Here is a 23,143-nt window from a genome sequence, read left to right on the forward strand (position 1 = left end):
GGTGTGACAAGTCATCTTTAAAAAAGGCCCACAAATAATCCATACTTTGCACTAACACAGCGCTAAATTACTCTCACTTTTGAATTGCTTGTCATGATTATATTAAGCTAAAGAAATGTTTTTTCATCTGCATGTCCTGTTTAATAACCCACTATTCATACAGGAATAAGTTGGCAAATATCCTTGATGGTTTAAATCACTAGCTATGAACTGAGAAAAAAAAGTCTCTAATCTCCTGAACGACCACAATATAGCACTTTGACCTTGTATCTGAGGTTTGACTCTCACAAGCATAGAAGTCTTTTTTGAAAACAGGCACACGTTTTTAAGCTCTGAACTTAACAATACAGGATTCAAAATACAGTCAATATACAAAAACAGTTGTAAGAAGTGGTCCTGTATTCGTCCATTAATATGTATCATAGTGGGACTTTGAAGAAAACGCAAACGTGGTAAATAGTCGGCAAGGTTAAGTAGTAAAGGGTTTAATATCCTCATTGTTTTGATACTTTTACAGAAAAATGTACCCCCTCTGATGAGCTCAGAGGGCAGGAGGTCAAATAGGTCCAGCAGTGGTGAGACTAAATCCTCCCTTACTTGCCAGTTTAAAGGTTACAGAGGCAATGGCTTACAAAAGGTGGTCAAAGAATACAGTCCAACCCAGCAGTTGAAAACAGAAAATGTAAGAAAAAAAAGATTCATTCAAGATGAACTCCTTAGAGAGATAAAAACAATTGTTGTACGGTGTTTCAGAAGTTGTCTCATTTGATTTGAGATGACGGGGCTTGAGGTTTATAGAGTCAGGATGGATACTGCATAGTCAACAATCAGTGACTGGAGTCCAGGGAGTCTTCTCAGCCTAGCTCATGATGCCCTCTACAACACCGAAGATCTCCTGGATCTCTCGGACCACGATGATGCGGGCCAGCACCTGCTCCACTTGCTGACTCGTGAGGGGTTGAGACGAGTACCACATCGGGCTGTTGGGTGCAACGACAGGCTCTGGAGTCATGTAGTATGCATCGTTTCTCCCCTTAGCGCTTTGAGGACTGGAAAAAGAAAAAGGTACGTTTTTAGGAAAGCTATACTTGAAAAAAAGTTGTAATCTCTCCTCTCAAGATATCTGAAAAAGCTCAGAAGTCTCCCCATTACAAAAATGCCAACCAAATGTTCCTATGGTGTTCTTCAAGGTCTTAATTATTGCGCACAGATCTGGGTAATACAAATGATATCCACCCAAAAATAGCTGCAAAACTTAGGAGACATAATAGATCATGGGAATGGTCAATAAGCTATTAAGCCTTTACACAGTGCTGTTATTTCTCTCAAAAACATGTTTAGGTACCCATCTTTACTTCTATGTGGCATTTAATCAGCCCCAGTCCCCAATAGTAAGAGGTTGCCGATGAGGCACACTGATGAATGATCCAGTTACACAGGATGTATGTGATCGAGTCACTCACCATTTGAAGAGATAAAAGTCATAAAGTTTAATGGGGCAGCGAAGAGGATTCTCTGGATCCTCAATCTGCTCGTCATACATGTCGTCAGTTCCTGAAAAAGAAGACACACAACACATCAGCACAAGAAACTTCTGCTGTCCAAGTCTGTGACTCATAGCATGGCTTCCTCCCACATTAGGCTTACTGTATTGAGCACCTTTCTGTCCTGCACTCTGCGGACCTTGTCCTTTGAGAAGGCGGATACTGGTGGCTTTGTCCTTGGCATTAGCGGGGTTCTTCCTCGTGTGTCTTAGGACCTTGGAGAAAGCAACGTTCATGTGTTGTTCAGCTGTCATCAGTTGGAAATGCCTGTGAAAAACACACGTTTAGCACATCAGAGACATCTAAAGTGCACGTCTGTGTCATTAAAGAGAACATATTCAGGTCAGTCTGAGACAGGGTTACTCACTTAGTGTTGAAATACATTAGGGTTGTGAGCAGTGTGGATGGTGAATGTGCACCGAGCTGTTTGCACTCCCACAGCATTTCCTCTGTCACATGACTTGGAATGACATAACCTAAGATGAAAACACACAATGAGCAAGTCTTTCTATAACACAATGAAATACAAGCATTAGTGTTGATTGTCTCTAACCTAAGGGATGGACACTGGGTCTCCAACCATCCAGAATTTTGTGTAAACACCCACAAAATCGTGTGTAATATGGATCAGAGAAAATGTCATCCACACGTCCATTTTCAGAGAGATACTGATCAAAGAAATAAAAATGAGCAGGTTAAAACTTTAAGCAGACAGAGTGTTGGCATGATGCACAAGTTAAGCATGGGAAAGCTAACCTTTTGTATGCACAAGAAAACATAATATAGAACATCGGATGTGAATTGCTCTTCCTCTGATCCTCGTGCCTCTTGCGTCATGAGGGAAAGACCCAGGTTCAGCTCGGCTACTGCACTTGACACCAAGTCTTCTTGAAAACGCAGCGGCTGACGACCTGTAAGACGCCACGGACAGAAGAGCACAGGAAACGTTTTTATCAGTGCTATTATAACTAAATCAACATGCTTATTTCTCAGTTTAAAGCAGAATGAAAGTTATTAAGAAGTAAAACATGAACATTGATGTATCCGGAATGAAAAAGAAACTATTCTTGTTTGAGTAAGTATACATTTATAGACATCAGGGCTGTTTGATTAATATCAAATAGGAATGTGTGTGCTAATAGTGATTAGTTGACTTACGTCCTATGGGTGCAAGCTTTGTCTTTTCCTGCTTATTAAGCTCTGCATTTTTTCTCTTAACCCAAAGACGCCAGACCTCCAGGCCCTCCTCTGGCTTCAGGGAGATAGGAACCATGATCTCTGTAGGCTGCTCCACATGAGCCTCCGTCTCTATGTGACCCTGCACAAAACCAAAATGAAATAATCAGTTAATACTTTCTGCAATACAGTGCAGCAAGAATGAAAAGCATCTTTGTAATCCCTGATAACTCAGCTAGATAACTGTGTCATTACTTAAGTAGCAACATCTTACATGTCATTTTTCGTATTCACTTGTTTAGTCTATAAAATTCAGATGTTTGAATTTTCTTAGGAATAAAAGGTTCATTATTCTTTGAAATGGGTATAGTAACATTATTATGCTATTATTTGATCATTACATCAGTGCCATGGAAGAGTGACAGAATGTGGTTAATAATAAAAACAGATTACAAAGAAAGTCTGTTCGAACCTGCAGATGGAGCTGCTGGTCTTGTCCATCGTCTCCTTGGCCATGCTGCTGATTTGGATCCCAGATATGGACCGACTGCGTGGTGTTGTAAGACCCTCCTACAGTCTGCACTGCCACAGGGATATGAATGTTCCCGTTCATGAACTGCGCTGGGAACAGGGTCTGCACTATTTCTTCCTGCGCCCCAGTTGAGGGCGACTGCACATCTGCAGACCTTGATGAACTGGGGGACATTTTGTCCTTACCATTGGTGGTGGACACTTGCATTGAGTTGTATGTGTCCTGTGGTATGGTGATGTGAGTAACCCCCTGCTGCTGGGGAGTGGAGTACACAGGGATGGTCCAGGTCTCGCCTGTGGGACCAGTGATGGTTCCTGTAGTGCTGTACAGTTGAGCGCTGTCAACAGTGAGCAAATCTGGTCGTAGGGACACATAGCTCTGCTGCTGCCCTTGAGGGATGGCTACAACTGTGGCTACCTGCTGGCCCTGTGGGACTGCATAGGACACCGACACAGGGACATCCACCTTACGCTTCTTGGCAGGTTGAAGGACAGTTGACACAGTGGAGGACCTCCTCTCTGCCTCTCTGGCAGAGTCCTGTTGCTGTGATGGAGACGAGGTTTCTATGGTCCGAATCTGGATCTGTTGGCCATCTTGTAGTTGAATTTGCTGGCCACCCTGTAGCTGAATCTGTTGGCCACCCTGTAGCTGAATCTGTTGGCCACTGTGTAGCTGAATTTGCTGGCCACCTGGTAGCTGAATTTGTTGGCCTCCCTGTAGCTGAATTTGTTGGCCCCCCGGTAACTGAATTTGTTGGCCCCCCTGTAGCTGAATTTGCTGGCCACCCGGTAACTGAATTTGCTGGCCTCCTTGTAGCTGAATTTGTTGGCCACCGGGTAACTGAATTTGCTGGCCACTCTGTAGCTGAATTTGTTGGCCACCAGGTAACTGAATTTGCTGGCCACCCTGTAGCTGAATTTGCTGGCCATCGTGTAGTTGAATTTGTTGGCCACCCTGGAGCTGAATTTGCTGGCCACCCGGTAACTGAATTTGCTGGCCACTCTGTAGCTGAATATGTTGACCATCATGTAGTTGAATATGTTGACCAGCTTGAAGTTGAATTTGCTGGCCGCCTGGCAACTGAATATGCTGCATTCCTTGCAACTGGATTTGTTGTCCTCCAGCTACAGCAGCCACCAGCTGCGCCTGAATCTGTGGAACACAGTCGAAATAATGAACAACCAGAATCACATAAAGCACTTGATATGGGTAACTGTTTAACTACATCCAGTACCTGCTGCTGCTGCTCCTCTGTGAGCTCTCCCTGCTGGATAAAATGTGTTGAGATTCCCTGCAGGTCCTGCTGAGAGGGGGCAGCCACTTGAAGAACCTGGCCAACGGTTTGGTCCTGCTGTTCCTGGATCTGAACCTGGCACAGTGCAAGAGTTTGAAAAATAAACAGGCCTGTCAGAACACACATCAACAAAAGAATGACCCTACTTACACCGTGAAGTACTTTTTTCCAGATCTATGAATACTGAGTTGATCAAACGTCTTCTAATCAAACAGAGGAAGTTACTAAACTCTATGTGTTTTTGTTCTTCACAGTGAGTGGTATTAGAGCAGCAAGGGCAAAGATAGTTTACCCCAGCTCCACTTTAACCCAAAGATTCAAACACCAGGCTGCCTTATCTTTTGTTTTCCTCTTGGCAATGAGTAGTGAGCGTGTTTCTGTACCTTTCAGGCCCCATCTGTCTTGTGCAATTTAAGCATAGAGAGAAACTGACAGTGCCATATAAACTAACCTGCACCTGAAGCTGCTGTTCAGACTCTTGATGCACAGACAAATGAGGTGAAATCTCTGCCGATGTCACCTGTACCTGTCATAAAGCATGTACATGTATGAAGTGAATAATATAATTCAACATCTACAACCATAACAAAAAAAGGACCTGCTCTTACCGGACAAGCCAGCTCTAAGAGAGAGCCAGCTACCTCAGTGCTGTCTGCGTACACACAGTTGGTGTCTTGCTGTTGGTACACCATGGCTGTGGTGGTGGCTGCCCCTCCCTGCTGGCTGAACTCCTGCAGCACCTCTGGGCCCTTGGAGAGAGACTCCAGGAACTCCTTCATCCTGTGCTGAGGCACAGTACGGGCCTTCTGTCGCACATACTCATCAAAGGAGACCACCCCACTCTCCTGCTCATTCATCCTCAAGACCTAGAAAGAAAATAAAACATTAAAAAAAATGCTCTCGGCTAAAACAGCTCACTTTTACAATGTATAAGCACAGATATCGATAATGAATATTATTCCAATAAAGCATGGGCAGTGCAATAATACAAACACAAAAATAGTTAGCTTAATAATGTTATTTTAACCTCTACTTCAAAAAAAAAGGGGGCGTTGAATTAAAAATAGGAAGCACACGGTCCAAAGTGCATTTTCAATACAATGACTGCTAGTGCACTTTTTCTAGTAACTTAAATAGTACGTTCACAGATATAGCTCACAGCTAGGTCTAAACTGTTATAATATGAAAAACTATTTCAGATACATTTTAGAGCACCAACAGTACATATGCCTGCATTTTCGTCCTAACTGACTGATAATAGTGTCTACGTTACAGCTAGTAGCTAACAAGTTAGCTTTACGATGTTAGCAAGCCACTGTTTTGTAGCATATGGATAGTTAGCTTGCAACCGCTATTTGTATACAACATAATCGAATACCAATGTGAAATATACTGTAAATTGTGCGAACAGGTGACACATTTTGCTCGTAGCACAAGTTAACAAACATTAAAGCAACAGTACATTCATAGCAACGCTAGCTAACCATTGTGCTAAGGTTAGCTAGCTAGCTCGATGGCTCTGAATCCTGTCATGCTACCTTAAATAAAACGAAATCCTCTCCTTTCCGCCAAGGCACGGTGTTTAAAACTAAAAATGCCGATAACGTCTAACAGCTACCACCAGCACACCATTCACTTCGCAGCATAGTGTGTGTAGCGACGTTGTAATCCTGCAAACAATGCTGTGATTATAGATTGCGATACAAATGTAAGAGCAGCGGCAGCGAGGAGGCGAGGTCTGACGTCTGATGAGGTCCAGGCACGCCTCGGTGTAAAACTAGTTTCACAGCTCCAGGAAACCACACGTTGTATGGATCCAACTCAATTCCAATTGGTGTTGCTACAACATTCACAACACAGCGACACATGCAAAAAGTTCCACTGTTTATCCAGTAAGATACAAAATGACGGAAGTATAGGCCCCGAAAACAACGCGACTCCTCTCTAGATTGCTCTGCAAGGCGACGGCCTGCCGCGGTGTCCTGTGAACAAGAAGAGTTTCCATCCTGAGAAAACACCATGCAGGCATGCACTGTAGGGCTATGTCACAAGCAGGTCACAAGCTGCAAGGATGCTTGATCAGATTTCATAACTTGCCTGTTTAATTAAAAATGCCACACTTTAATATCTAGTTTTGATTAGGAGCCATACGATGCTACCTTGCCAAACACCACTATTAATAATCACCCACCATTTAATATATAATTGATATGATTACCTGTATTACATGACTATATTATTATCTGGCACTGAAAAGCAGAGAGGGTAAATAAATGAACTGAGAATATATAAAGTGAAAATACACACACACACACACACACACACACACACACACACACACACACACACACACACACACACACACACACACACACACACACACACACACACACACACACACACACACACACACACACACAGTGTATATATACGCTGTAATATATGCAGTCAGATAGATAGATAAATACTAAATCCAAATTAAAGACCCTTATCATAAACTGTTCTCTTGAATAAATAGTAAAAATATAAAAACTTCAGTTGTTAATTTACCTCACAATTATCTCCTTGTCAAACTTGATTTCAGACCAACAACAGGGTCCATAGCAATAATAAAGAGACATGTGGCCTGAAATTCTGGAAAGAATATGGTAAATTGACCTTTTTTTGTCAGACTATCTCGTACAATCACTATATTTTTGACTGTGTACTACAGGAATTTGGTTTATTGTCATTCAAAATTGACTCATGGACTTATATGAGCTGACAACATTTATAAATACTTTTCAGGATTGTTCTGGTGATGTCTAGTAAACATTTGAATGCATGTACCTTTAACAAAATGTAACTTCCCCAGTCTGCCTTAAAGAGCCAGGCATGTGCCGCTGAGGGCCTCCCCCAGTACTCTCCACAACAAACTGCCTCTCGCCCGTCTTAAGGTGGACCAGCAAAGATGCACTGTGAGCATAGGCTATGTCCTCTACACACTGGATAGGAAAGAGTTAATTCCCACACTCACTGCAGACTGCAGGGGCTCTGTAGTGGAAGTAGTGGTAGGGGTAATATACGTATGTAAATATTTGTTATATTAATTAAATAAAAAAGCTTTAGAGTAATGCAAAAACACAATAAGATTAATCTAACTGGTGGTCATAAATAACAGTCTCTTATACATTTTACAATACAAATGCATCTAGCCTCTAAATGTCATGATATGGGTTTTCATATCTTTCAAACTAATTAGCTAGTGAGTTTGCATGAAAGAAATCTAGAGGCACATGTCTTGTTGGCCTCACATGATCACTTCATTCGACTTTGTGCTTCTTAATGTAATCCCTTAGGGAAGGGATTTGCCTTTATTTAACTCGATGCAAAATAGCCAATTGAGCCTTGTTTGTTTCTAATAGTCAATTACTTGTAAAAAGGTTCCTTTTTTTATATCTACTGAGAGGAATCATCTCCTGGAAGATTATTTCTTTTTAATTGGCCCCTGATATTTTTTGTTTTGCAGGTGACATCAGCATGGGAGGCTGCAGTGCTGGAATAGGAATAAGACGTCATCTTGATGGCTGTGTGCATGTCTGTAAATCCAATGTGTTGAACCCTGCACGGGATGCTATTTATGTACCTCAATACTAAAATCAGATGCTATGCTTGTAATGCAGCTATAAGTGGAGTGCTACCCTTGACGCACCACATAAGAAGAGCAAAATGAATCACAGGTCAGTTATCTGGTTTTATTGAGTTTTAGCAAATTGTCTTGGGTTTAGTTTATAGTAGCGAATGTTTTTGGTAAGAGATTGTTTTGGTAATTATGTGTTATGACCAGATAATTGGTCAATCCTTCGCTTGCTTTAGAGAATCCACAAGAGCATTTTATGTCAAGCTTAGTTAATGCTTTTGTATTTGTTCTTGACAAAGTGCACTTTGACATTCTTAACACAAAGTCAGGAGAAAGGGCATTTCTTAACCTATGGTTAATAGTTTGAGCATTTTTAAATAGACAAACATAAATCAAGTTTGTTTATCATTTAATGTTCCCTGAGCTTGCATTTTTAAATAAGGTAATCTTTAAGAATTGTTTATAGCATTCTGAAAATGTTGTCATTATGTATAATATATATATATATATATATATATATATATATATATACCAACTATAGAGGTCACAGACTGGCTCATCCTGTTTGTGCCAAGCTGTGTTGTATTTTTGCTATAAAGAACACAATAACCGGGCTGGCAATGAAAACCTTTCTGGGTCTGGAACCACACTAACTACATCACCAGCACTTACTCTTCACCACTCAGAGGCTCATGAGAGCTGACAAAGCTAATACTTAAATTACAGGAAACACTCCCTGCACTGCACACACACTTCAGAGAAAGCTCCCTGGGAAGGCAGCAACATTACAACTGAGGAAAAGTTAAAAGATTATTCGTACATCAATAGTGAGTTAATCAATGGAAGTGAACATAGTTAATTGAAGTAAAAACATATGTCATCCATTCCTAAATTGTTTTCTTTAGGTTGATATGATGATAAGAGATCACAATATACTGTCAGTTCTTAAAGATAGATCAAATGCAATATCTTTTAGCCACATAATAAAATGCACAATTAATTAAATCATATATTTTTACAAATTGAATCCTCCTCAAAATAAGACTCTCCTCTGCCTCTCATTTTAAGGTTTGGACAGCCCTGATCTCATCAAACAATGCATCATCTTCCACAATGAACCAGAACCTGTCGGGACCTGCAGGTCCATGTGCGCTTGGTTTGAGTCATTGTGTAGTTCTTGCAAACTCAAATGGTACCAATCTGCTCTGGGATGACATGGGCTGCACACTGGCATTAGCCTGGGAATTTCATGTTTTTGGATCAGCCACCCTTTTCATATTGATGGCAGGCCTGGCAGTTTTGGGAGTGGCTGGTGCATGCACTCGTCCTCGTCCCCTCTGTGAAGCCCTTATTTTGGCCAATAGTCTCCTGATGCTAGGTGGTACTCTGCGTGGTGCCGTTTTACTCCTTGATCCTTATGGCACTCGTGGTATCCTGCCCCGTGCAACTCTGACTGCACTTCATAATGTTCCTCTGCTGATCCTCCTGTGGGCGCAGGTGTTCATTGCTCTGGTCACTTTTAAAGGATTGAAATGGGTTTTTTTCCCGCTTAAGCTGCAGCACCCGTGGGTGGTTGGATTACTGGCGTTATCACACTGTACCCCATTAATTGCAGCAGACCTTTTTTGTTACACACTATGCCCCACTCTCCCTCTGTTGCTGCAGACTATTTCCCTCTGCTTGGGCCTGTTTTTCTGCATGGGAATCCTCATCATGTCTTTCTATAGTCTGCACCCCAGTCTCAGGTCGCCTGTACCCCAGTGCGTTTCCTCACAGAGGATTGAGAAACGTGCAAAGCGAGTTACGGCAGTGTGCGCCTTCTTCGGGTTTCTCTGCTGCAGCCTTCACATGTATGGTCTCCTCTGGCTTTATGGACTCCTGGGGAACTGGAGATACTTTGGCTGGGGCTGGTGGCTCAGTCAGTTTGGGCAAGAATACTTGAGTTAGCTTGGGGATTTATTTTGCTTGTCCTGGGATCTTGGATCTTTTGGACATCTTCTAGGGGTCATTCGGAGCAGGACAGGAGTGAAGTGGCTAAAGCGTTCGAGAAGACCAGCTGGTGCGGTAGGGTCTTGGCCAGAATATGGAGAGGACCACTTAAAAAATCTGAAAACAATTGGGAAGATCTGAAGCCAAGTAACTGGGCAAAATATGATGTGTCTAGAGCATGTTTCATCAACAACTTAACATGTCCGTATGACGATCAACCGTCTAACATTATACCAGAATACAACCCTGAACCTGTAAGCAAAAGCAGCTCTGACTCTCAAGCTGCATTACTTTGGCAAAAAGTTGGGGAGTGTGAATGTATTATTTCACTGGTAGAATTAGACATTTGGCCTCCATCTCCCATTAACCTCAGGTACAGCATTGACAATGCCCTTTACCATAGGCAGCTTGTACCAGGTCTGTTTACACCTCCACCTCCCCCTTAGACACAAACTATGTGCAAGGACACCACTGAGGAAACTTATGGTACAGCAATATTCCCTCCATCTTATTCTGGCCATGGCTGGACGTTGGATACAGCATCTCTATCTGCATCTGTGGAAGGTATTGTCGCTAAAGAACCGTTACAGTCAGTCAGTGTTACCACAGATTATAATCGTAGTGTTAGGTCTCCAGCTGCTGCAGTGATGCATCTGCATGACTGGTCTGAAGAAGATGTCACAGACCTCTAAACTGTTTCTAAGTTCAAGAGACCCACTCATACTATCTATCATCTAGCCTTCATGAAAAGGTACAATCACATGTGGAGAGAGCTTCCGCAGGACATGCCCTCATCCAAGCAAGAACTGATTTCCTTATGTGTTATATTCATTTTCATTTGACTCCCATTGACTCTTCTAAATACATATTTACTTGTTGTAGCATAATTGTATTCACATGTGAAGAGCATGGGTTGTAAACTGCATGTAAATAACCTGCTTAAAAAACTGAGGGTTAGGCTAGGTTTTTTTTATAGAAACAAGTCCTGTTTCTCTCTTGAGGCCAGGAAAAGGCTAGTCACTGTGACCTTTTTACCTGTGCTGGACTATGGTGATCTATTTTATATGAATGCGCCGGCCAATTACCTCACCAAGATAGATGCCGCCTATCATAGTGCACTAAGGTTTGTGACAGACTGTAAGACTTTGACTCATCATTGTACCCTGTATACAAGGGCAGGGTTGCTTTCACTTACTGTACGGCGGCTAAATCACTGGTATCTTTTTATTTATAAAGCAATGTTAGGGAAACTTCCGTCTTACCTCGTTCCCTGATCTCACAGCGTATTGTAAATGGCTACTGCCTGAGATCTAAAGCTGTGGTTGTATTACATGTGCCAACTGCTAGGACTGTATTAGGAAATACAGCTTTTAGATGCGCAGCGCCGCTAGCATGGAACAGTCTACAAAAGGAATGGAAGCTAAGCAGTTTGATTCCATTTCATGTTTTTAAAGCTAGGATAGACGCTATACAATCAGAAAATATTGGTGTCTGTAAATGCTACTAGTATACAAACTGTAGTATCATATAATGTCCTTTGTTTTCTGTCATGTTTGTATTAATGTTTGGAACTAATTGAAGCAGGTCACCATTGTAAAAGAGGTCTATGATCTCAATGGGTTTTATCTGTATAAATAAAGGTTTTGAATTGAATTGAATTGAATGGACATTTAATAATAATAATTCCTTACATTTATTATAGCGCTTTTTCCAGATGCTCAAAGTGCTTTACAAATACACATTACACATATTTTTTATACATGCAATGGTCACTGTGGACAATACCCACAGGAGCAAGTTCAGGTGAAGTGTCTTGCCCAAGGACACATTTTCCCCAGGGTATATAGTTAGCATTTCAGGATTTATAGATGTTTATATTCTTTGTCTCTGTATGCCAGTGTTATTTTTGTATGAAAAATAGACCATCTTTAAAGGGATAGTGGAAATCCGCGAATTTTGGGTTTAACTTATGTATTTTTATAAAAAATAAGCATAATAAACAATTTTTTTAAATTTCATGCGCCTAGTTTCATTTTATTTTCAATTTTACTGCGCCCTCTCAATGAAACGAAATACTTCGGGAATCGTCGGGAATCTTCGGGTGATGACGCGAGCATAGGAAGACGGGCACAAACAATGGCGGACATTCAATAGCATTTGCATGTGAATAGCCGAGTATATTTCCATAAATATGATGATTGATTATCAGTAAAAAATTCTACGTGACACAACGACATTGGATTAACCTTGAGATGCGTTTTTATTCCGTTGAACACAACTTTTGATCACAAATCAAAAAAGGTAAGACGTAATTATTGTAATATTTTTGGAACCGGATGTTGTTTACTTTCTCTTTTCTGGCTGATAGCTCCAGGAATTCGAGGTCTTACAGTGATGACATTACATGTGTGGAATCTGTGGAGTCTCAGCTTTAAATCGTATATCTTGTTTGTGCAGTTAAGATAGTAATAAGGGCATTTCTACCGTGTGTTGTGTGTAAAAAAGCGTTAGCATTAGTTAGCATTGTTTCGCTCAATGCTAATTCAAAGGCTTGGTATTACTCTTGTGTTTTTTCTAGCTAACAATTGTTCTTATTGTCAGTTAGCGGAGTTTCTTACCTTTAAAAGGGTATGAAACATTAATAGTTTCATAAATGTTAAGAAGCCCTGAGACATGTGAGAGAAAAAAAACTGTGGGAGGGGTCCACTGGGGGGACCTTCGGGCTTAACAATGATTAATATTTGTAAAGGCTACAGGTGATCTTAAGATGCGTGAGCTATGCTTAGGGACCTACCAGTCAAGATTATTTGTGCGTAGGGGTGCATCATCTGGCGCCTGGTCCTGGTCATCCTCGCCATTGCCCATGCCGTGAACCATCACCTCGGGCTCGGGCTCGAACAAATAAGGACGTAATGATCCATCGTCTGGCTCAATATTGTCACCATCGTCGCTTACTGAACCGGATTCAGATTCAGTTCCTAAAACGACATTTTCGTAGGAAAGCCGAGAGGATGTTTCTGACTCGCTATCATCACTGGATACCTCGTACAATCCTTCTTCTTTGTCTGGTATATTTGCCCTTCCACGTTCATTCTGCATAGACGCCATGGTTTGTTATCGTATCGTCTTCCTGAGTTTTCGTCACTTCCGGTTTGGCTGAGTCGAACATTTCGTTTCTAAAAAACTTCGGGGAAGCTGCAATAAAGTGCTTCTAACATGCGTAAGGCAATTATTATATTGTTTTAATCAGGTGTGATTGTTTTGGTACGTAATTATGCTTGTATTTAAGTTAAAACGAAACTATTTGAGGTTCCATTTCCACTATCCCTTTAAATTAAAGTGTGAAATTCCTACCATCTGAGTTGACACCGCTTTCTTGTTGTTGTAACCTCACTGGTTAAAAGCCATGTTGTTTAGGCTGATATTTGATAATATGTGAAAGCTGCATTATTTTCAACCTCAAAAATGAATATGATTGCATTTTTTGGTGTTAAAAAAGTTTAAATGAATGACTTTGATAAAGTCCATGTGCAAAAGTTGCATTAAACCGAGAACTGTCGTTTGAAATTGTTTATGTGTAGCAAAGTTTGTAAACCACATATGCAATTATATTGTTCCAATGTTTGTTCTGCACAGTATACTAACAGTAGTTTACTCATTCATCAATTTGATTGAATTGTGGCTTTTAAAAAATGTATTTGACTTCCTTTTTAGTTGAATCTGTTGTTGCGATCATCAATGCACTTCTTAAATTCTTCTTAAATCTACCCAGTTTAACTATTTAAACAGGTTCAGGCAGATTATGTCCAACCACTGCATTTTCATGGAGCTCCAACGACAACGGCCTAACCCTGCTGTGATACCAGCACCATCTGTTTTACCCCCTGTGATGATGGTGAATATTTGTGGTGCAGTATTACAGCTTTTAGTAAAAGTTAAGGGTTAGTGAATGAACATATTCACTAACCCTTGGCTTAAAAACGGCTCTAGTTTTTTTCTAATCTGTTATTAAAGCTGTTGCAGTGTCTGACCTTTGGAAGTCCCTCATCAAACTGTAGCTGTTAAACGTTTAGTTTGAAGGGCTTTCTGGAGGACTGACCTCACTGCTGTACAACAAAGGCTTGTGCACTGAGCTCAAAGTATAGTGAGCCCTCTTGTGGTTCAAAACTGAAGCTGAAGTGTACACATGCCCTTGATCAGAGGTCGGAAGTAACTAAGTACATTTACTCAAGTACTGTACTTAAGTAACATGTTGAGACACTTGTACTTACTTGAGTATTTCCATATTATGCTACTTTCTACTTCTTATCCACTAATTCAGAGGTAAATGGTGTACTTTTACTCGACTACATTTATTTTATACCTTTAGTTACTTTGCAGATTTGGATTAATGATGAGAAACATAATCAACACCTAAATAAGACTTCAGTTGCACCTTGAGTAAATCCACAAGCTACCCTGCCTGCAGTATACAAAGCCATTACAACTAGCTGCACCTTTACCAGCTTTGATAACACTTGGATCAATATTTATAATCACAATTTATGATATTTATTATTCTGAAATGGACCAATTTGCGTAATAAGTACTTTTACGTATTATCTTACTTTTGTGCTTTAACTTGAGTGACTTTTACTTGGAACTAGTATACTAGTATTCCTGCACTCTGGTACTGTTACTTAAGTACAACATCTGAGTACTTCTCACACCTCTGCTCAAAGGGACATTTAGCAACCAGGAGAAGGGTAACAATTAGTAAACTTATAAAACAAATTCAAATGAACTCAAAACAACTTCAGAAAGGGACCTAACATCAATACATAGACATAGAATAACACATAAACTGAAGTACATACAGTAGTTCAACAATATTACCTTATATGGCACCTTTGGAATTATAGAGAAAGTATTCTGCTCCGGAACTCCAAAATGTTCCCGACACATGAACATGGAACTCTGCTGGATCTCCATACCAACGGAGGCCTCTCTGCTGTTCATTTCACACAAACCTACTGGAGAGAGAGCATTAGAAAACATACAGAGAGAAAAAGTTCAAATTGTGAACACTAACATGTCTTCTAGACAACACCTCATTGCTGAGATGGAGCTTGTCCATACTTTATCTAAACTGACCCCAGAGGAGAGAAAGGTGGAGGTCAGAAGGCAAATGTATGTGGAGCTCAAAGCAGTGGAGATGGAGCGCAGACAAACAGCTGCTCTGTAGACCCTGGCAAAAAGCGAGAGGGACGGAGAAGAGACTCAAAAAGTGACAGAAAGTCTCCAGAAAGTAAACATGGAGACAGACAGGAGGAGGAGGCAGGAGGCCCCAAAGGAAAGACAGTAGAACCAGTTGAAGCAAGAGAGGCTTCAGTGGCAACAAGGAAGTAAAAAGCCCATCTCACAATGTCCTCGCTCTGAATGAAGAGCAGGAGAAGAGACGAGAGGAGGCTGACATCCTGACCCCCGACCTGAAGTCACCTGAGAGAAAGAAGAAAACTCTCCACAACAACTGGGTTGCAGAGAAAGAAATGCACAGTAGGCCTGTCGTTGATGATGCCACCTATCTCCTCTTTGCTGCCAAACCAAACCCAAAGTCTTACGGTATGTTGGGGGGTTATATTTTTTTAAATGTAATCCGTCACACTGACAAATATTTAATTAAATGTATTCTCTCAACAGATTTCACACAACTGTATTAAATTTACGTTATGTCTTTACATGTAATCCAATACTCCATACGCCTGTGTGTCATATTCCATATTACATTTTGTATTAACATGCAAGTAAACTATTTTATTTTATCTGAAGGAAAAACAGCTGAGGTCAGAGAGAGCCTGCAGTCCATGCAGAAGGACAGCTGAAAGCAGAGGCTCAACGCGAAGAATACATCGCCTCCAAGAGCTATGGCCCCCAGCAATCCCTGCTGAATGAACTGTTGGACTGGTCCGTCTGCTAAAAACAGCAGCTTTAAATCCAGATCTCACAGATTTCATTTGATTGTTATTTACATTGTTTCTTTATTGTTTTTATTGTATTTTCTTAAGTATAAAAGTGTTACATTCAGTGTGACATAAAACATCAAGTTGTTACGTCTACTCTCTTGCATAAATGTTGGTTAAGATGTGTGGAAATATATACTGATGTACTGTGGTGGTAGGAACAAAGAACATTTGTTGTAGTACTTTGAGGTACTTTACTTGAGTATTTAAATGTTATGCTACTTACTGTACTTCAATTCCACTACAATTCAAAGGTCAATATTGTACTTTTACTCTGCTACATTTATGTAGTACCTTACTTTGCAGGTAGAGCTTAATGATAAACAATAATATCAACACATAAAGAAACTTTAGATACACATTACATTGCATTTAGCTGACGCTTTTATCCAAAGCGACTTACAATAAGTGCGTTCGACCAACAAAATACAAACTTGAAGAAAACAGAATCATATAAGTACATCAGGTTTCATAGAGCAAAAACATTTCAAGTGCTACTCAACTGGCTTTAGGTAAGCCAGTCCTTTATTAGTATATAAGTGCTTTGTTAATAGTTCTATCGCTCGAAGTGGAGTCGAAAGAGATGAGTTTTCAGTCTGCGCCGGAAGGTGTGTAAGCTTTCTGCTGTCCTGATTTCAATGGGGAGCTCATTCCACCGTTTTGGAGCCAGGATAGCAAACCCACGTGTTTTTGCTGATGGGAACTTGGGTCCCCTTCGCAGCGAGGGTGCAGCGAGCCGTTTGGTTGATGCAGAGCGGAGTGCACGTGCTGGGGTGTACGGTTTAACCATGTCCTGGATGTAGGAAGGGCCAGATCCATTCGCAGCATGGTACGCAAGTACCATTGTCTTGAAGTGGATTCTAGCAGTTACCGGAAGCTAGTGGAGGGAGCGGAGGAGCGGCGTGGTGTGGGAGAACTTAGGAAGGTTGAAGACCAGACGAGCCGCTGCATTCTGGATGAGCTGCAGAGGTCGGATGGCACATGCAGGTAGACCAGCCAGGAGGGAGTTGCAGTAGTCTAGGCGTGAGATGACGAGAGCCTGGACCAGAACCTGCGTCGCTTTCTGGGTCAGGAGGGGACGTATCCTCCTGATGTTGTAAAGCGTGTATCTGCAGCAGCGGGTTGTAGCAGCTATGTTTGCAGTGAAGGACAGGTTCTTATCTAGGATCACACCCAGATTCCTTGCAGTCTGAGTCGGGGAAACAATAGAGGTGCCGATGTTGATTGTTAGGTCAAGAGTGGGACAATCTTTTCCCGGAAGGAAAAGCAGTTCAGTCTTGTCAAGGTTGAGCTTGAGGTGATGAGCAGACATCCACTGAGAGATGTCAGCTAGACAAGCAGAGATGCGTGCGACGACCTGGGTGTCTGAGCGGGGAAAGGACAGAATCAATTGGGTGTCGTCAGTGTAGCAGTGGTATGAAAAACCATGCGGGCTAATGACTGATCCGAGCGAGTTTGTGTACAGGGAGAAGAGGAGGGGACCAAGAACAGAGCCCTGAGGGACCCCTGTAGTTAATTGACAAGGGTCGGACTCCGACCCTCTCCAAGTAACCCTGTAGGTGCGGTCTTTGAGGTATGAGGTGATGAGGGAAAGTGCAGAGCCTGAAACTCCAAGTTCTTGGAGAGTGCGAAGGAGGATCTGATGATTCACCGTGTCGAATGCAGCAGACAGGTCCAAAAGGATGATGACAGAGGAGAGGGAGGCTGCTTTAGCAGTGTGCAGTTCCTCAGTGACAGCAAGGAGGGCAGTTTCTGTGGAGTGACCTGCCTTGAAACCAGACTGGTGCGGATCCAGAAGGTTGTTCTGATGGAGATAACAGGAGAGTTGTTTAAAGACAGCGCGTTCAAGTGTTTTAGACAGGAACGGGAGGAGAGAGACAGGCCTGTAGTTTATAACATCAGACGGGTTGAGAGTGGGTTTCTTTAGGAGAGGGTTTACTCTTGCCTCCTTGAGACTGTTTGGAAAGTGACCAGAAGTTAGAGAAGTGTTGATGAAATGGGAGAGAAACGGTAGAATATCAGGAGCGATAGTCTGAAGTTGGTTTGAAGGGATAGGGTCCAGAGGACAGGTGGTAGGGCGGGCAGAGGTAATGAGGGTAAGAACCTCACTTGGAGAGAGAGGGTAAAAGGAGGTTAGTGTGTTGGTGGAAGGAGGGTCTGGTGACCCAGCGGTGAGTAAAGGTGAGTCAGAAAAAGAAGAGCGAATATCATCAACCTTTTTTTCAAAGTGGTTAACAAAGTCACTTGACAGAAGGGAGGAGGGGGAAGGGGCTTTGGCGGGGTCCAGGAGGGAGGAGAAGATGGAAAATAGTTTTTTGGGATTGGAATAGGAAGATTGGATCTTATCTTGAAAGAAAGTGCTTTTTGCCTGAGAGATCGAAGCAGAGAAAGAGGAGAGGAGAGCCTGATAGGTTAGGAGGTCGTCTTGGTGTTTGGATTTCCACCGTTTCCGCTCTGCTACCCTAAGGACGGTTCTATTAGCACGCAGTGCGTCATTTAGCCAGGGAGCAGGAGGGGACTGACGAGCCTGCCGAGATGTGAGAGGACAGAGAGAGTCCAGAGAGGATGAGAGAGTAGAGAGGAGAGTTTCTGCAGCAGAGTTTGGAGGTAGGAGTTGGAACGAGTCAGAGGAAGGGAGGGCTGAGAGCACCGATGAGGCAAAGGTAGAGGGGGAGAGGGAACGAAGGTTACGGCGGACAGGTGCAGGATGAGAAGAGATTAGTTTGTTATGTTAAGGGGTAGAGAGAATGAAATGAAGAAGTGATCGGATGTGTGGAGCGGGTTTACAGAGAGGTTAGAAGTAGTGCAGTTCCTTGAGAATATGAGATCAAGGACATTGCCAGCTTTATGAGTTGGTGGGGACGGAGAGAGTGAGAAAGCAAAGGCGGTTAACAGAGATGTTAGTTCGTCTATCTTCCCTGTCTGGAGGTTGAAGTCTCCGAGAAGTACAGCGGGAGGACCAGTTTCAGGGATGTGAGAGAGGAGATTATCTAATTCCTCCAAGAAGTCCCCCAAGGCGCCTGGTGGACGGTAGAGAACAGCAATGGTTAATTGTATAGGATGAGTTACTGTGACGGCATGGAATTCAAAGGTGGAAGGAGTGAAGTTAGGTAGCTTGAAGAGGGAAAAGCTCCATTTGGGAGAGAGCAGGAGACCAGTGCCACCTCCTCTGCCAGTGGGTCTGGGTGTATGGGAGAAGGAATATGCTGTGGAGAGAGCTGCTGGGGTGGATGTGTTGGATGGAGTAATCCACGTCTCAGTAAGAGCAAGGAAATCCAGAGACTGCAGGGAAGCGTAGCCAGAGATGAAGTCAGCCTTAGGAACAGCTGACTGGCAGTTCCACAGGCCGCCTGAAACTAGATGTTGGATGTCAGTGGAGCATGTGGGATAGACGAGAGCAGGCCGGTTTTATCGATTACGAGATACACGGGGTCAGTGATAATTGCGAGAAGACACATGAACAGGAATGGAGAAAATACACATGATTATAGCATGAGGGGCTAAACAACCAAATAAAAATAAAACACCATACTTAGTTCAATCAAAGTAGGATTTGCCTCCTCTTTGCCACCCTCATGACTCCAGCAGGACTCTATTGTCTTTGTCAGTCTTCGTCTGTCTGACGCTCCAGGAAAGTGCTACCTAAAAATGGACACCTGATTGCTGAGTTCTCACAGATGTGGAGCCACGCCCCTTTAATTAGTTAACTCTCTGCAGCTGGTGGCCCTCAACAGGAAATCGAGACTGGCTCCCTCCTGAGTTGCTATTGTGTCTTTTCAGTGGCCCAATGGTTTTACAATTACATTAAACCCTAAGTTATAAAGTTATGAGTTTAACCCTTAATACAGTTACACCTACTCAATAAAGCTCTTAGTATTCTACAAATGTTTAAATCAAAGTTAACCCTAGCAGTCAGTTAGTTCAGTTTTAAGGTTTCAGTCAAATTACTTGTTCCAAGTTTCTGCCTGACAGATACTGTAGCGGTTTTGAGATTTAAAATCACAATTTCAGTTAGATCAACTACAGAGCATTTATACAGAGTACACACACTGAAACAGAGAAGTCTAAAGACAGAATGTTACTCACACAATTCTAGAAATCACCAGTTGTTATCCTGTCAAAATCGAGTTGCACACTGGATTGATTTCACACTCTACACACCAGTAAATAAAGTAATTTAAATTAGTTGTAGTTTTACCAGCTTGATAAACACAACCATACATCAATACTTATAACCAAAACAAATAATATATATGATTCTGAAATGGGGCCATCTGCATAATGAGTACTTTTACTTTTGTACTTTTACTTGAGTAACATTTTAACTGCAGAACTTTTACTTTAAATAGAATATTCCTACACTCTGGCACTTCTACTTTTACTTATAGATCTGAGTACTTCTTCCCACTCTTGATGTAGTTAGATGGTTTGCTGGTTTCCTTGCAGAATGAGAAGTATTTAATCTATTTTCTGTTGGCGGATGTTGGGCTCAGAGTCACATGCCCACCAATAAGGACATCAAGCATACTACAGCAACAATAGGCCTCCTAGTGATAGTGGCTAGGTCCTGCAGTTTCCTCAGTTTCCTCAGTACCCCCAGTTCCAATGTTTTCTCCATTATAGATATATATATTTTTTTTTTATTACCGGTGTCTCCTGGGCCCACAATTACGCCACATAGTCCCGACTCTTCCACAGGTAGAGTGGCAGCATCGCCACAACATCCAAAGCTTCCCTCAGGTACTCCACAGTGGTTATTTCCTTTCCCCCCCACAATTCCCAATGGTACCTGGAATTTTTCACCCAACAACCCCTCTTCCTCCTCCTCCTCCTCCTGCTAGCAAAGAGACTTTTGTAACCACATCTGCCTAACAATTAAACTTGAGGGGAGCTCTTGTGTTCCCCTAGTTTCCAACAGCAGTGTACTGCCATTACTAAAACTTGTGCTGCCCTTCAAGGTCAAACTCAAACTCTTCACCACCTGTAATCTAGCTATCCAATCCATATTGTGCTTTTCAGACCTACCAGATTTTTAAGTTCTATCCTCATCCTAAGTATCTTTTTCAAAGACAACATTACTCAAACCGCCGCTCCGGTTACAACTATAGTGAAGATGCCAGTCCAAAACCTGCAGCTAAAACCCATTATAGCCAGGGGTGCACACAACCTTTTTGCCCTGGTTCTCAAAGGAGCACCTGGAGATGGTGCTTGGTGCGCATTCTTAAAATGAAATAAACCGGACCTTTTGAGGGGTACTTGACTTTATAAAGCAGACCCTTCACACGATTCTTTCACACACACATACGGGTTTTGGGCCGAGGGCGACACCGTACTTCCGGTATCAACCATTTCACGCGAGGTGCATACAGAATATCATAGTCGATTGCCTTAATCAATATAGTCAACTCTAAAATACCACATATATGCATTGGCATGATAATATTATTGTGACAAGTGGGGTATTCACCTGGTGTTTCCAGAAGATAGACGTAGATGCAGCCAAAATTGACCGAAGGCCACTTTTGAGGGTCGTAATTCCATACATTGTACATCCAACAACCCACACAGCTCTAGTTTACGCTGGTAACGACCTAGAGCACACCCCTCAAGTCCAGAGATGTAATCCGAAGACATGCAGCGATTTCTTCGGTCGTTAAATCAGAAAAAAACCTAGTGCGCTCTGCCTGGCTACATCAGCTAGCTGTTTATATAGCATTGCCAGGATTTTTGCACCTCCAGAAAAATGGCGTCTTTATAAAAAAATATATGGCGCGCGTTGCATTGTGGGTAGCTGTGACGTCACTGTGTGTGAAAGAATAGCGAGGGGGTAGAGCGAGGGATCGACAGATGCCGTCGTACTCGCGGACGGATTAAAAAAAATCAAACCTAAACGGCTTACGAATTATACTTTGGCGGCCGTTAATATACCTGGGTGGCCCGCCCAGGTAAAGTCTATGTGTGGGAAACCCTGCTATCTTACCAGTTAATATGCAACTCGCAAATATCTCTCTCTCAATGTTGGTGCGCAAATGCGCCTTTTTTCAAATGATCCGGTGCTCCTTTTTTCGCGGCGGGTGCGCATGCGCACCAGCGCACCAGTTATGTGCAGCCCTGATTATAGCCCACGCCCTTATTTGGCAACATAGTACGTTTCTCAACAGGTTCATATTCCAGTATTTCCTGATCCTCCTGCAAACCAAACTCCATCTGATCAGCATGAATGTCAGCCGTATATAACGTGCCATGCCTTTATTATATTCAATCCCTTCGCATCAAAGTAAACAATCAGCTGCAAGAATCTGAAAAGTTCTGCTGGCAGTGAGACAGGATCTTCACCGACTCTCTTTCATGTAATTTGGTCAATTGAACAGGTTTGGCGAGCCAAAATCAGACGGTCTAAGCTATGTTTATTGCTTTGCATTTGGCAAGAGATTCAAAATGTCAATTTTTTGAAGAAAAATAAAAAGCAAGGTTTGCTGCATATATGTTTTTTTTTTATGTTGTTATGGGTAGAGACCTTCAAGGCCAAAGATTCTAGTAAAGTTCATCATTATAATTTCTGTTTCTGTCCTTTCATTTCTGAGCATGCAGGTTGTTATTAGGTCTGAAATGAATGCTTGTTTTAATTTCTGCAAATTATTTTCTTTATTAGTTGTCACAAAATGTCAGACAAAAGGAAATAATGATGAATACCAATCACCATCCATTTCATGAAAAAAAAAAACCGTAATAGATTTATTTTTCAAACAGACATCTCAGAGTAAATATTAACTATTCACATGCAATGTTTTTGAAGATACATACCTAACCACATTCAACTCAACTTAAGAAAATCACTTCAAAGATGGGGTTGAATAAGGAAATGTAGCTTTATGAACAAACTATCCTTAATAGGATACATACAAGGTTACCATTGTACAGGAACGTTTATGAACACATTAGATATTACTGATAATATCTTCACACCTACTACAATTCTCAGTCAAAATG

At 41.9% G+C, this 23,143-nt stretch overlaps 1 protein-coding gene across 6 annotated transcripts; it reads right to left on the bottom strand.

Annotated features, from left to right (window-relative positions):
- Window positions 1-469: 469 nt before the first annotated feature.
- LOC117551065 (glutamine-rich protein 1-like) lies at window positions 470-21,732 on the bottom strand. 6 transcript variants are annotated; one of them, XM_034223751.1, is made up of 13 exons: window positions 21,621-21,732; window positions 15,030-15,166; window positions 5,155-5,412; window positions 4,998-5,072; window positions 4,487-4,621; window positions 3,193-4,404; window positions 2,703-2,862; window positions 2,301-2,455; window positions 2,098-2,212; window positions 1,912-2,020; window positions 1,660-1,811; window positions 1,464-1,554; window positions 470-1,049 (listed from the first exon to the last, which is right to left on the bottom strand). In XM_034223751.1, the coding sequence occupies exons 1-13, from the start codon at window positions 21,703-21,705 to the stop codon at window positions 860-862; spliced, it is 2,874 nt and encodes a 957-aa protein (XP_034079642.1). In that variant the 5' UTR covers window positions 21,706-21,732; the 3' UTR covers window positions 470-859. The 6 variants fall into 6 exon arrangements, with proteins under 6 accessions (XP_034079642.1, XP_034079641.1, XP_034079643.1 ...); XM_034223750.1 differs by having other exon boundaries at window positions 1,648-1,811; XM_034223752.1 differs by lacking the exon at window positions 4,998-5,072 and having other exon boundaries at window positions 851-1,049; window positions 1,648-1,811.
- Window positions 21,733-23,143: the final 1,411 nt, after the last annotated feature.

Source organism: Gymnodraco acuticeps, unplaced genomic scaffold (genome assembly GCF_902827175.1).
Source record: "Gymnodraco acuticeps unplaced genomic scaffold, fGymAcu1.1, whole genome shotgun sequence".
Classification (NCBI taxonomy): Eukaryota; Metazoa; Chordata; class Actinopteri; order Perciformes; family Bathydraconidae; genus Gymnodraco; species Gymnodraco acuticeps.

What these genes read in the sequence shown, in the direction of transcription:
- LOC117551065 (XM_034223750.1), bottom strand. Translation starts at nt 21,705, where the DNA reads ATGTACAATGTATGGAATTACGACCCTCAAAAGTGGCCTTCGGTCAAT. An exon ending in ACCAGCAGCTCCATCTGCAG is followed by an intron (nt 2,863 to 3,192) that starts GTTCGAACAGAC and finishes GGTTTTGTGCAG; the next exon opens with GGTCACATAGAGACGGAGGC. An exon ending in CTAATGTATTTCAACACTAA is followed by an intron (nt 1,812 to 1,911) that starts GTGAGTAACCCT and finishes TGTTTTTCACAG; the next exon opens with GCATTTCCAACTGATGACAG.